At 36.3% G+C, this 14,906-nt stretch overlaps 1 protein-coding gene across 1 annotated transcript in view; it reads left to right on the top strand.

Moving 5' to 3' along the window:
• Positions 1–14,906, top strand: part of SLIT2 (slit guidance ligand 2) — a 379,517-nt gene that overhangs the window by 14,551 nt on the left and 350,060 nt on the right. Inside the window, exon 4 of the mRNA XM_029952292.1 lies at positions 1,765–1,836. Coding sequence (XP_029808152.1) covers positions 1,765–1,836 — 72 coding nt within the window. The remainder of the gene's footprint in view (positions 1–1,764; positions 1,837–14,906) is intronic.

Raw genomic sequence — 14,906 nt, 5'->3', positions numbered from 1 at the left:
ATAACAGGGTCATAGCTGTTATATTTTATGACAATTGTATCGCAGTAGACTCTGGAAGTTCTCTTTCCTCAGTAATACTCCTTCCTTTCTTCATTCCCAGCAGAGAAAAATAAATAAGTAAAACTTTTGGTTTCACTTTAAATTTAACTTTATTATATGCCTTATTTATAAAAATTAGTGTAGGTGGGAAGAAATTCCACCCTTTCACCACTAATTTTACCATTTCCCCCCTAATTGTCTTGGCATACTTTTTTATTCGTGTGCATTTTATTAAGTGCCAAGAATGTTTCGGTAGATAATCAACTTCTTCATAATGTGAGTTTATGTGCTAAAAGTTATAGTCTTCATCATTACCTCATGGCATTTTGGAGCTGGAAGGAGTTCTAAAGTGCAGCTTGTGCAATTTTTCACCAAAGTCAGGAGTTCTTTTTATTATGTCCTTTGCAGGAAAACAAAACAAAACCCAACCCAACCCAACACAACACAACCCAACACATTGCCTCTGCTTGAATAAAAGTGGAATCAGGAGTTGAGAGTTTCTTGAGACAGATCATGTCATTTCTTCTAATTCTTGGAAATTCAGTCATTCTTAGAAAGGTCTTCCTTATAATTTACTTTTTTAAGAAATGTAATCACTACTGCCAGTTCTGCCCTCTGGAGATTAAATAGAATTTTGATTCTACCCGATGGCCATTTAAATATGTCAAGATAGATAGATAGATATATAGATAGACAGACAGATAGATACATAAGTCAAGTTTGAAATGCCTTCTTTTCTTGTCCTCTTAACATTTATATTTAATATTCAATTTTCTTCAAAGTGACGTAGTTTGATGGACCTTCTTACTCTCCTGTGGAGCAATAGCAATTTATAAATCTTTTTTTTGTTTGTTTTGTTTTCAACTTGTAAACCACGTAAATATACATTTTGCATCAGCTTATCATGTAGTTTAAATTAGGGGAAAGCAGAGATGTGAACATTATTTTTACTGAAATATTAAAATGTCCACGTGAGATGAATGGGATTATCGTAGTACATCATGCCAGGGTGCCCCAGTTTCACGGCATCAGGGCCTAATTGAGTTAGACTTGTAGTCAATTTTTTTTAACTCTAAATTTACATTCATTTCAACTAAACATGTAAAAAAGCATGATCTAAACATTTTTAGCCACTTCTATTAGTTCTCATTCAGCCTTGTTTTCAGTTAAGGGTCGAGAACTATGGGTTAGGTTTGGACTTTTTTTTTTTTTTTCTGCTTTCGCCCATAGGGACAAATCATGCTGACATTTCCTCACACTTTTTTTCCCCCCATAGCTAAACAAAATGCTAACAAAATTGAAATTTCCATCTCCCCACAATGCATTGGCTGAAAATTTAGGTCCTCTGGGACAATGCATGAATTATTTTAGGGCACCATTTACTGTGGTATTTGTGTTGTGTTTCTAACTCACCTAACCTAGACACTAGAGTCTCAGGCAAGAAATCCTTTTTCATTGTGTATATTCTGGATGACTGATGTTGCACAGGATGTGAGGTTAGGGTTTAGGTCCTGGTAATCATCTGAGTAAGCATATAATGGAAAATTGCTTTAAAGAGTCAGGTAACAGAAGGTGTAACCAACTTTTGATTTGCAATGCTTGAATTCTTTTGAATGTCATTTCTTCCTTTCCTGAAATACAGGATGAGACATGACAGCCAAATCACAGACTCATTGTTGGGTATTTTCTATGTAACATACGCTTTGTTTTTGTTTTTCTCAAAAGGCGTTTGAACAGAAATCACCTTCAGCTGTTTCCTGAGTTGCTGTTTCTTGGGACTTCGAAGCTCTACAGGCTGTAAGTAGACAGAAATAAATAGTTATTGTTGCTTTGGGTAGTACCTTGTATTTTAATAAATGTATTTCGATCTGTTTCCCTGTGCTATCCTGGAATCTTTTCACTGATGGATTAATGGATTAAAAGCTTGCTTTTTTTTGATCTTCTTATGGAAATTTATGATTGGTTTTCCAGTGGTTCCTGTTGTTTTATTTGGTGAGCATTTAGTGGTTCATGTATGTGTCATTGTAATTGTATTATTCTTTTTTGGTTATGTGATGACGAGGAGGAAAGTTACCTTACTCCTTTATGGAAACTTTTGATTAAGTTCTAAGGGGAAAATTTGCCTTTATACTTCCTCTGCAGAGGAAGTTGGCAGTGTTTCCTTATAAAGTTAGGGTTCTTAATGTCACCTTTCTCGACATTGTTTCTATCCTGGAGTAGTGTTTATTAGTCTGGAAATATTATTATAAGGTATTTAAAGAGGACTGTAAGTTTCCCTATAAATGTTCCTCTTGAGGCCAGAATTCCAAACTCTGCAATAGGAATGACCGTAAAGGTTTCCTAACAAATATGTCATAGACTGTTAACGGAAGTGCTCTTTTGGAAAAAGCATAATGTGAGTTTTAGGCCGAATCAAGTTTTCCTCCCTGGAATGCTTGTGCACTGATCTAATAAGTAATAGTGAAAACACATTTTTGAAAGCTTTTAAAATTAGATTTGCGGCCCCATGAATGATTTTGTGCAGATGGGAGAGAAACTACAAAGTGTTGGAAAAATAAATAATGATGATTATTGATGTTCACGGATGTCGTGAGAGAAAGTGTGGGTATATATGGGAAAAATTGCTCAGCACGCCTTCCACCTGGATGGTAGGGGACGTCCCAAAGGTTCCTGTTTGTCGGGGAAGTGAGCAGATTCCCTTTTTTTCTGAAGTTGGCTTTGTCGTAGCCTATGAGTTCAGTAGTGTTGTTACCAGCTCTCCAAGTGGGAAGACTGCCCTGGAGTCCTGTGGCCAGGACCTCTGTTCAGTCCTCCTGACAGCTCAGCTCACTACGGCGCGAACTCAGTGGGAGGATGTGCAGCCAAACGAGCACACTGCATCTCTCCTCTGCAGTCTGACTCCCCTGGCACTGGTCCTCCAGGGACAGCCAAAGTCCCCTGGCAGGATTTCTCCTCTTCCTTGTGTTCCCTGCTGGCTGATTGGCTCCATTTAAGTAAATTAAAAAAAAAAAAAATCAAAGAAACCTGAAGATTGACTTTTAAATAAGAATTCTATAAGGACTATTTTGACCAAGGAGATAGAATGTAGGGCATTAGAAAGATGCTATGTATGCATATAAGTTGATATTGGTGTTGAAATATTTGCGCCTTAGTTTCTAAGAAGGGCCACAGGGAGGGTTTTAGTCGTCATTCTGCTTTCTGCGTTGTTTTGGTGATGGAGGAGACTGAAGCATGGACTTCTGGTAGATGATGAGGGATATGAAACCACTACTTTGCTGACAGGGCGCATGTGAAAGCAATTCTCACCAGCCTAGGAAATTTACCATTTTCTACATAGCTATGAAAATATAATTTAAATGAATGACCGTCATCTACAATTTAAAGTATTAAGCCAAGGAGGGGAAAATTAACATGAACAAACACTGCCTCGGAGAAACAACGTTTGATTTTTAGTTTAGAAGTACTTGGTTTACTTTCCTTAGGAGGCTTCAGGTGGTGTAATCCAGCGCAGAATCCTCTCTTAGCAAATTCTATTCCATGGAACATTTTTCCTCTTTGACACTATCACATAGCAGACCAACAGATTTTTCTCTTATATTTTGTTATGATTTCATGACTTTAGGAAACTGCTGTGTGAAAAGAGACCTGAAATCCTGAGGAAGTAAAATTAAAGAAACAGAACCCATAAAACTCTGAGGCAGTATTTCTTTAATTAAAAGCATGTAAAAATATGGGAAAATGGGCAGCTAGAAAATAGAGCTCAGAGTTGTGATGTACCTCTTCAGCTCAAATGATTTCCTCTGGGGCATTTTGGAAGATAAAGCTTTATTTCTTAGGATTAGTTGTAAGGGGGGCTTGAATGCTTTGATGTTTCTGAAATTAGAGATTGATGGCATAATGTTGAATATTGATTGGGGGATACTACCTGACATAAGCACTAACTACATGTAGAAACAGTGGTGTAATTTTTTTTTCTGCACCCTCACACCAGGAATCTTCCTTTGAATTAAGGTACTATCTGTCCCACATGAATTCGATGTAGTGAATTGTTACCAATGATATTTCTCTTGAGAGGGTAAGTTATAAGCTATATGTGGCCTCTTCATTTTGAATGACGGTGATCACTAATTGGATTAAACAAACAGCATTAAGTGTCTTTAATAAATAAAGGACCACAAGCTTGTAAGTCTGACTGCCTGGCATGTGTAATTTCCAAGAGGGAAAGATTCAAGTTCACATTTTCTTCATATGACACAGGTGCCTCGTAGTTCACCCGAAACAAATGTTCCAACAGATGGAAAAATGTGCCCAGATCTACAAACAAAAATGTCCTATAAGATATTCATTGAAAAAGGAATCTTTCATAAGAAGGATAAATGACAAAACAAAGGATACAGGATTTCTGACAAATAGATGAGAGCATATGTTGGGACAGGGAAGGTATTAGGATGGCTGTTGCATCTACATATTAAGCAATCCATAATTGCTCTACTATATAATGCAGTAGAGACCTAGATGTCTAGAAATCATGAGGGAAACACATTTATAGCTTATTCTCTCTTTAAATTGTTGCATAATTCTGATTAGTTGCATAAGTCTTTTTCTAACTTACTTAATACTTTTAGTTAATGCTTTTTTAATCCCAGTATGCAACCAATAAAGAAGTTCACTAGTTTAATGTGTAGTTCATACTACTGATGTCTGATTATTATCATTAGGATTAAAGCTCGTCTGATGTGCTGGACATTATGCAGATTTTCTTTGCACTTTTGTAATGAATAATCACCATTTGACTCTTGGCGGAAAATGAGATGCCAGGTGAAGAAGCACACGTGCTTTTTCTGGACTCTAAATGCGATATAAAAGAAAAGGAGGGTACACTGTATATGAATTATGATTTGACACGGTTGGTTGCTGCTAGCGGCCAAATATGCTTTTCCTTTGCTGTCTGCTCCAATTTCTCTTTGGACGGGTTGAGAGAGCACTACATGTTCAGGTCAAGATGTTTGCTCAGAAATAGTAGTACAGTTGCAGCTGTGTTTGTTGGAGCAGGAGACTAGTTTAAATAGCATTACCGTTTATCCAGTCCATTAACAGAACTCTGTAAAATAATACCAACTCTGCATAAACTACAGAACATGTAATAAAATTACAAGCACTTGTTGACAGATGGAAAGTGTAAGTAAAGGGAAAGCAAAGGGTCTTAGGTTGGAGGTAAAACAGACAGCACGTAGTTTTCCTTAACTTATGTAGATAAGCCATTCTCTCTTTTGCTCCTCCTCCAAAACTAGTATTGCCTCTTTATCATCAATTTAAGAGTGGAGAAAATTATTTTTGGAGCAATCTGGAGCTGATTAACTGGCTGAGATTTTAGCGACTTCTGAAATGGGCGATCGTGATTGACTGAAATTTATGAGTGGCAATTATATATATGAGCAGCATATACAAATCTTCCAGATAAATGTTACCTTAAAGGTGATTTACCAGTGAGTGATTCACACTTTTCAACTTGAGTTTTCAGTTACTAAATCCAGGCTCATTAGAGAGGAATTTCATTGGTAGTACTGCGGTCAAGCATCTGGTTATAAATATTTGTTTTGTGGTTTTCAGTTTATTTCTTTGAGTATTATTATATTTACCCAGACTTCTAACATAAGCTTAAGTGTCCAAGGCACATTGTAGAAACTCATTTTTCACTTGTATCTACTGAAACAAAACAAAACTAACAAATGAAATTAAGCGCACAAGTCCCAGTGATTCATTTTCTCTCCTTCTTTGAATAAAACCTTTTCATTTCTGGTTCACAGGTAGCATTTATTGTTCCCCAATGAGCTTTGGAGTCTCTAAACTATCTAACATTATATATAGTATTTTTAAATTCAAGGACTTTTTATGACCTACTGACTACTTACCTGAGACAAATAGATTTTGACCACTTAATTTGGTTGATCAGGTCACAGTTCATTTACTGTCAGATAGGATCTCAGAGGCTCAAAATTGCTTTTGATAATAATTGGGGCTTTTGTTTAGAAGAAAACGTAATTTTTGTTTTATGAAGGTAAAAATTAATTTGCAAAGCATAACACATATACAGTGAAGCTATCTTTATTTTCCTTTTACCTGCCCCCCAGAAGGACCTTACCGTTTGTTTTTGTTTTTGAATAGTTGTGAGAGTAACATGTCCTCATATTAGAAAGGTTTGGACAGTTCAAAAAGATAAAAAAAAGAGGAAGTAGAAATTATTCATTATCTCACCATCCAGACAGAATCACTAGTAAATTTGTCAATTATTATTAACCTAGTTTACTTTTTCTGTGATTATGCATATAAATGCTGATATACATTTATTACAAAAACATGTTTTATTTTGTATTGCTTTTATGTCCCCAGGCTCTAGTATAAGGCTTGACCTTTAGAAACCTCTCAGTAAGTGTTTGGTGTATTGAATTAAATCTCAATCGGGTTCAGGGTCTGTAATGTGAATGAGCAAACAGTAACTCTGGGAACGCATTATGAATAAAAGAGAGCCAAATTAAATTTAAAGGGTAACTTGGCTAATTAAATGTTTAGTCCCCCTAGGTCTTCTAAGCATTGGAGGGTTTGGGTAGACACAGCAAAATAAAAACAATCCATTTTTCATGTAAGCAAAATATCTGTTAATTTAATATGATACTGCATTCTATAAAACTATGTAATTTAGTCTCACAGGATTCTTGTATTCAAGGATAAAAGCAGAGCACAGCAGCCGGGCTTATATCAAAATGCCTCTTGAATTCATTTCTGCCAGCTCTGATTAAAGTGTGGGCTCCTCGAGGTGTCAGGTGCCATCGTTTCCTGCTCCCTTTCACTCTTGGCCTGTTTGGCCCCTGCCACAATAAATCCCACACTGGTTGTGCAGGAATTGCAGGTTACAGTTGCTACGGTTACCGTTGTCTGGCCAGACCCGCATTATTACTCATCTCGAGAGCTGCCATGGTGGCTACCGCCGCTCCCCATTGCTGAGGCTGCCGATGGGCTTCCTGCACCCTTGAAAAGTTCCCCGGATGTGGTGTGTCTGTCTTACCATTTGGTGCAAGGCTACACTATTTGTATTGCGCATGCTCATACTTTGCTAGGGGGACCAGATTGACTCTTTGCCTTTGGAAACTAAAAACCAGTGAGTGAGATGAAACTTAGAAATGTGGTAACTGTCAGTGGTTAAAACACCAAGTCCCTTATTATTTATTCAGTAACTTATTCATGACCTATTATTGGGGCCAAGGGACTCTGTTCTTGCCACTTAAAGAATAGAGATCCAAGAGAGACATTAAATTTAAACATTTTAAAAATGTACCATTGGGGCACCTAGGTGGCTTAGTTGTTGAGCGCTTGACTTTTGATTTTGGCTCAAGTCATGATCTCATGGTCTTAAGTTCAAGCCCTGAATCAGCACTGGCCATGAAGCCTGCTTAAGATTCTCTCTCTGCCCCTCCCCTGCTTGTGATGAACTCTCTCTCTCAAAAAATACAATAAATAAATAAATGAAATAAATAGATTACTAATTGCATAACCGAAGGTAAATAGACACAAGACTTGAGACAGGGGTATCTGAGCACACTCGAGAGTAGCCATTACCACTTGACAGGAAGAAAAGAGGCAAGCCATGGGGGAGGACTTACTTTTGATTTTGTTTTAAAATCAACAGTAACCCTATGATTTAGAAGTTATAAATGCAATGAGGATTAACATTGTATTTGAGATTTTTACCACGCATCACTTTTTTTTCAAAGCAATCGCAAGCAAAAGGTTGTTGCTTAAGAAAGTCAGAAATTAGTAGGTTTCTGCTGTTGCCGACCCACAGAATACATGCCGAGTATGACGTCTACAACATAATTAATTGCATCAAGTATAAGAATCTTTTCCGTTCAAGTGTACTTGTTTAATAGTTGCTTTCCCAAATGCAAATGTTCTATTTGTACCGAGAAGTACTCACTGTAGGCTAATTTGAATTTGGAGATACTATTACGGACTCTGGGGAGAGAAACTAGCATAACATGTGGCCCCACGTAATAGGTGGATATGTGGGCCTCCTCCATGGTTAATATCTGACCTGTAATAGGTAAATGAAAACTTAGTTCATCAAGAGGGATTGTGTTTGTTGAAACATGAATTGAAGTATATGTTTTTCATGTGAAAAATACAGTTTTTGATACACGTTATCAAGGATTTAAAATTTAAAACTTGGTGACAAATTATGAAATTGCCACTGCATTCTCAAGAGTATCATTCGATGACTGCAGTTTCCAGAAATAATTCCAGAAATAAGTGCTGATTGGATTTTGGTTCGGTTTAGCTCATTTTAAGATACTGAAATCACTGTATGTTTAAGACACTGAAATCAATTAATTTATAGCCTAAGAGAAGGGGCATAAACCACTAATGTTTAAATACTTACTCACATCTGTTGTCTTTGGAAATCTGGTGACACCTCTGGAGTCAAGTTTCCTTATCTGTGAAATGGGAATGATAAGATTTTCCTCCAGGGGATATTTCTAGTCATAATATAGATTCTGTATTCAGAAGAACATTGCCAGCTTTCTAGTATGGTGGAAATTGTATTACATGATTATTGTCTAGTCCTTGCAAAATCAGATGAAAAAATAGTCACACAGATGTCTTTGCAACCTGCCCACAGTCAGCAAATCTCCTTCTGTTTCACCTCTGTCTTGCAATTATTCTCAGTGTGATAACACAGACCTAAGCATAGCCGCATTATTTTTTTACCACTAAAAATTAACATGAACTATGCATCATTTTATTTCTCCTTACTTGGCCACACAAGGTGCATTAAGGCCAGAATGTTCTTAATGAGATATTTTAATAACCTCTCCTAGTTGATGATTCCTGTTGTTTTAAAATTCCTGTATAAAATGAATTAGCTATATAGACTGTGACTCAGAAGCTGTGTTAAGTCTGCATATTTGGGTTGTCTTAATGATGTGTTTCTCCTAAATAATAAAGGAAAAATACAAATAAGTTTGAAAATGCTTAACTCCTCAAACTATAGGTAAACTATTGTGAACGTTATTTAGAAGATTTGCATATTTTGTTAAAGAACAATTTTATTGCTAATTAAAATTTCAATCTTTAAAACCATATAAGAAAATTAACCCATTGATCTTACAGTATGCAAATATGATGTGATCTGAGGAACACTCTGTCATCTTTACGTAAACTGCATATGTGATTGTAAGCGCATTTTTAGATTAAACATATGTCAAAACTGCGGTGCAAATTGCAAATCATTTAGCACTTTGGATTTAAACAATATTTGATAATGAAGTAGATGTGAGCCAGAAGCTGTTTTTGTTTTGTTCTGTTGTTATTATAACTCCAGTACTTTTCGTATGCACATAAGCTTTGCAGGCAGAGGGAATGTGTATGTCCTGTTACCATAGACAAGTGAATTGTGGTCACTGAGTTCTTTGTAAAAAATTGAAAAACTGTGAAAAACAGTTGATAAATTGTGATTGATGTAAGAAACTTCCGGCAGGAAGTTTTATTTTCTTAAAAAACTAAATTGTAGAGAAGGAAGCAATGAAAAGTAAAAAAGTCCTATTGGGGGCGATACCCATGGTGTAGGGTGCGGCATGGCTGTGTGAAATGTTATTAAGGGAACATCTGTGCCTCGTGAAGTCTCCCCCAAATGAATGTGTACAGCTAAGTATGGCAACTTGATTTAAGTGTTTAAAAAAAAATCTTAAAGAAAAGAGAAATAAATACGTCTGGAAACAGAATGGGAAAAGATAGCTTTGCCTCGTCATGATAGGTTTCTTCGACTAGTGAAAGATTAAAGCTTGAACTATGTGAATAGCTGAGAACAGCACAGAGAAAGGTTGATTGCTTCCCCTCCAACAGTTCCAATTGATTGAAAAAAGCCTAATTTAAAGTTCTGTTTGTTCTATGTCTTAAACCATCAGAATTCTCTTTTAGGACCGGAGGAATGCTCCGGAGGAAAAAGAATCCAAGGATAAAAAGTCATTGCAAGCCAACAATTGTTCCTAATCCTCACAAAATGCTGGAGAAATTAAATTTATTCTTTATTGCTCAAAGTGTTACCTAGGTCACTGGGCGATGGGAAAATTGGACTGGAAGTCGAGTAGGCGCAAGCTTTGTTTTGTGTCTAGATGCTTAACCTTAGACACGACAAGGCGTCTTAGAGTGTGGTGGGAACTTGGTTCAGAGCGTTAACACCAAGACTTTTATTACCCAGGATTTATAATAGGCTGTGCTGTCAGGAGATGAAAATGTTGTGTTTACATTGCAGTGTTAAATGATCATTTAATTAACACCTAAGGAAGAAAAAAAACCTTGTGAAATTCTTAGCAGCTTTTATTGTTGGTTTCCTGGGAGGTTTTAATATCCAAGTTTCATTGAGATTTCTTTTTGTAAGTAGAGACACAAAAGACATTATAAACTTTTTAAGGAAGACAAACAGTTTAACCTTGACCCTTTTTTTCCTAAAATATTAATTTAAATTACATTTTAAATCTGATGTGCTTATTTAAAAGGTTTCGAGACTAATATATTCAAAATATATCTTAATGAAACATTGTATTTTTGTGTTAACATGTAACATTTAAATATTTTAAAGTTTCCATTCTACTCTCCCTACTGTAAAACATTAAAAAATGCCAATTAGTTTATCATAAGAAGTTTAAATATGTTTAGGATACTAATTATATATATTTTAATGTCTCTTAAGCCACTGCTATAGTTACATTGTTTTAAGAATCATGGTCAAAATATCTAATCACAGGAAAGCAAGCTATATGGGGAAAAAGGAACCTAATTATTATATTATCATTATGATTATCTAATTGGAGGTAGTTACTATCATATGGTAAAAAATGTTTACATGTAGACAGTGGGATGAATTACCCCATTAATAGTAAATTCAGATGTACTTCATTAATTATGAGAAGATTAGATGCTGCCAAATACCTTAATTTATTTTTGATCTTTTATTAAAAAAAACACAGTTACCTAAAAGGAATGGTCTTTAGGCAAATTGATAACATTTGGAAAATGTGGTATGTGCCGCCAAGGCTAGCCATTCACTCGTTAACACTGTGTTTTGCTAAAAGTATTATTAGAACTTATATCTCTTAACTCCTTTCATTTTATCTGGATATGCAACTTCATAGTCAAGTATACGAAAAATTTAAAAATATTTACTATGTCTTTGCTGTTAAAGTAAAATCTTTTTTAATTTTTGCAGAAATAAGCATGCCGTTGTAGGGTAATTCTTGAGGACACTATTTTTGTTCATACTGAAACTAAAAATGTTTTTGCTTTTTAAAAAAGTTTAAATTCAAGTGCCTCAGAATAAAGTCTACACTCTGTATTATTCATTGTAAAAGAGTGTAAAGAAGTGTTATTAAAATCTCTTAATAGAAAGCCCTACTTGGAACCAAGAATTATATTCTCATTCACAAATTACCGTTGAACATAGTTTAGGCACTTTCCACAATGTTACATGCTCTTCTATCAAACTCCAACTTTTCTCCAAAACTGTCCTTGTTTTTTTCCTTAACCCACTGATCTTTTTCTTCCCAAAGCTGCTTCTCTACCCAGGGTCTAGTGACAAAAACCAACAAAGAAGAATATTGGTTTTAATTTTATACCCTTTATATAAGAATCCACTTTCAGATTGAGGTAGTTGCAAAACCCAGAATGTTAAGAAGTTAAAAATTATAAAAGGGAAAGAAGTAACAGATTTTGGTTATTAACGTGTTGGATAGCTAGTATATTCTAGGTTATATGGTTTATTATACTAATAACTACTCCAAGACAACCAGGTATTGTGTGAGTGTGGTGACTGCGTTTGTGTGCACACGTGTGCACGTGCCTGTGTATATGGGAAGTGAGGATACCGAGAGCTAGAGAAACATAAAAATTTGTTGAATGTTCAAAAATTACGGAAATTTCACTTAACATAGATAACGATGTTGCTTTTATGCTAAAAAAAAAGTCAATGAGGGCGCCTGGGTGGCTCAGACGGTTAAGCATCTGACTTCCTCTCAGCTCATGATCTCACAGTTCATGAGCTGGAGCCTGGCATCAGGCTTTCTGCTGTCAGCCCAGAGCCCCCTTTACATCCATCCCCCTCTCTCTCTGCCCCTTCCCCGCTCTATCTCTCTCCCTTGCTTGCTCTCTCTTAAAAATAACTTTTAAAAAGTCAATGATACACTCTTATACTGAGAAACTCAGTGTTAAGGTTTATACATTAGTTATTTGGACTCCCTGACTAGTAAATAAAAAGAAAGGTTCTAGAATTTATTGTCAGGAAAGTCTCTGGGTTTGCCTTTTAACAAATAGAAATAACTGCTCTAAATACAAACAATTATGCTCTAACTAATATATTTGATAGTTATTCTATTGAAACCATTGCATATGAGGAGACTTGGGGATAAGGTATCTAGAAATACTCTGTATCCTACTCTGCAGGGATTAGGTGAGTTAAAACTGATTTCCCGGGGCGCCTGAGTGGCTCAGTTGGTTAAGCATCTGACTTAGGCTCTGGTCATGATCTCATAGTTTGTGGGCTTGAGCCCCGCGTCGGGCCCTGTTTTGGCAGCTTGGAGCCAGGAGCCTGATTCTGATCTGTGTCTACTTCTTTCTCTGCCCCTCCCCGACTCATTCTCTTTCTCTCTCTCTCTTTCTCCCATTCTCTCTCTCTCTCTCAAAAATGAATACACATTAAAGAAAATTTAAAAAATAAAATTATTTTCCCTTTGCCTAAAAGTCTCTTGCTTGCCTTTCAGAAGCAATCGTAAGCTAGTTCTGTATCACTTTTTTATTAGTGCTATCACAGCATCTATACTATATCCCAGGCAAGCAGATTTTGCTGTTACTCCCCGGAAGTTCTCAGCACATTTCTGACCTCCTTCCTTGCCTCCAGTTTACAGCAGCACAGTTTACCTGTTCACATAAGAAGCTCACCTCCTCTGTCAAACACTTCCCAACTGCTTCAGGTAGTTGTGTCCAAATGGTCATTCGTTATAAGGTGGTGGTTATGAGGACAGACTCTCGATTGGCTGTGTAGGGCTGAATCACTTAATGTGTAGCCTTGAGAACATCTTTTGGCTACCAGCGCTGCGCCTCAGTTTCCCCTTGTGCACAAAACAAGATGATCATGGAAATGATGTATGGAGTAAATTATTCACTAAATAAACCAGGCTTCGTATGATGCTTGACATAAATATATGCTGTGTATTTTATGTTATTTTTATTTTTGTTTTTATTATTAAAACAACCGTTATTTTCTGTGTCCTACAACGTACCATTACATATTCATTAATCATAATGTGTGTGTTAACTTTGCAAAAGACCCCTGTCTCCTTATTTGTCTTTGTTTTACTTCCATACAGCATCTAGTCTAGTGCAGGTCACTTCATCAGTACTTTCCAACTGAATGCTTGGTGGAAATTAAGCCTGTAAAAGACTAACAGTAGCTTGCACCTGGAATGAAATAAATACACTGTGCTGTGAAGGGAACACTGATCAGAAGTCAGGGGCCGTTCTAGTTTACATTCCTAGCTCTGTTGGTCACCACCAGTGGCAGATACTGAGCTTGGTCTCTTTTTGAAGATGTTTCTTTGCCCCTAAAAGCACATAGTAAGTCAGGCAAGAGAGTGACCACATCTGGTGTGTTCACCTGCCATCACCAGAACTTAGCAAGGTTTCCTCATCGCTAGAGGATGCTCAGACATAATTGAGCAAAGGGAACGAGATCAAACTATATCACACAATTGTTGTAGTTCTTTTCCAGAAATTTATAAGGAACTCTTCATAGGACTTTCAAGAATTATAATGGTGGAATTATTCATGGTAATAAACAATTATATTGTGGATGAGTGATTTGAAGATTGTTCTCTCCCTTATTAGCAATTTAAAAAGTAAAGGCAGTTTCTTTTCTAGATAAATACAGCCTGTTATATTTAGAATGGCTTTGGTATGAAATGTGAATTGTTAACAGGGCTTAGGTTTAAAAAAATGATTGAGTGAGATTTGTTGGTTGTGCATTATTAAGTGGTTATCCTGATACTTGATAATCCCTCAGTGTGAGGGAAGTGGTGTGCAATTGAAGTAGTTTCAATAGTCACCCGCCTCTCAAACATCACCAATGGTAGCAAGAAGAGATGAGTTAAAAATCAAACAAGGCAAATCAAAGGAGAAGAATGGCATTGGTTGATTCAGGATATGTTCATATTTGTGTTATCATCTTTTGATTGTAACAGGTTTGAGAGTAGAGACCATCATTTTCTATAACTCTCCCTAGTAAAGGCACCATGCGCCCTGGACAATTAATTTCCTTGACCTTTTGAGGAGAACAAAATGTGTAGAATCTGAATACTCTGAAGGCAACTGTAATCTGGAGTCTTTTTCCAAAAAAGAGCTCACTTTCTGCATTGGTGTGGTTTTCTTTCCCTGTCTTTGAGGGGGATGAATTCCACACCTAATTAATAGTTTCAAGGAAAGTTGTTAATCAGGTACTCCAAGTGACCACCCTTGATTCTTCTTTTATTACACAGGAACGTGATGGAATGAGAAAGCAACATAGTTACATTTGATAAAAGGAAATACCTTTTTTCCTCTCCCCACCCACCATGTAATCCCTTGGAATTTACTTGATGCGGGAAATTACTGCAGCAAATAGTGTGATTAAACAAGTGAAGTTGTATGAACAAGAGTAACACTTGTAGTTATAATAATTACTTCAAAATTCACAACATATATCAACTATCATACCTCAGGGAAAGAGTTTGCACCTAAGGATGTCTGGAAGGAAGTTTTCTTTATTCTCTTCAGTCTTATAGGGAAGC

This window comes from Suricata suricatta, chromosome 1, assembly GCF_006229205.1.
Source record: "Suricata suricatta isolate VVHF042 chromosome 1, meerkat_22Aug2017_6uvM2_HiC, whole genome shotgun sequence".
Classification (NCBI taxonomy): domain Eukaryota; kingdom Metazoa; phylum Chordata; class Mammalia; order Carnivora; family Herpestidae; genus Suricata; species Suricata suricatta.
This window is presented reverse-complemented; position numbering and strand designations above follow the sequence as displayed.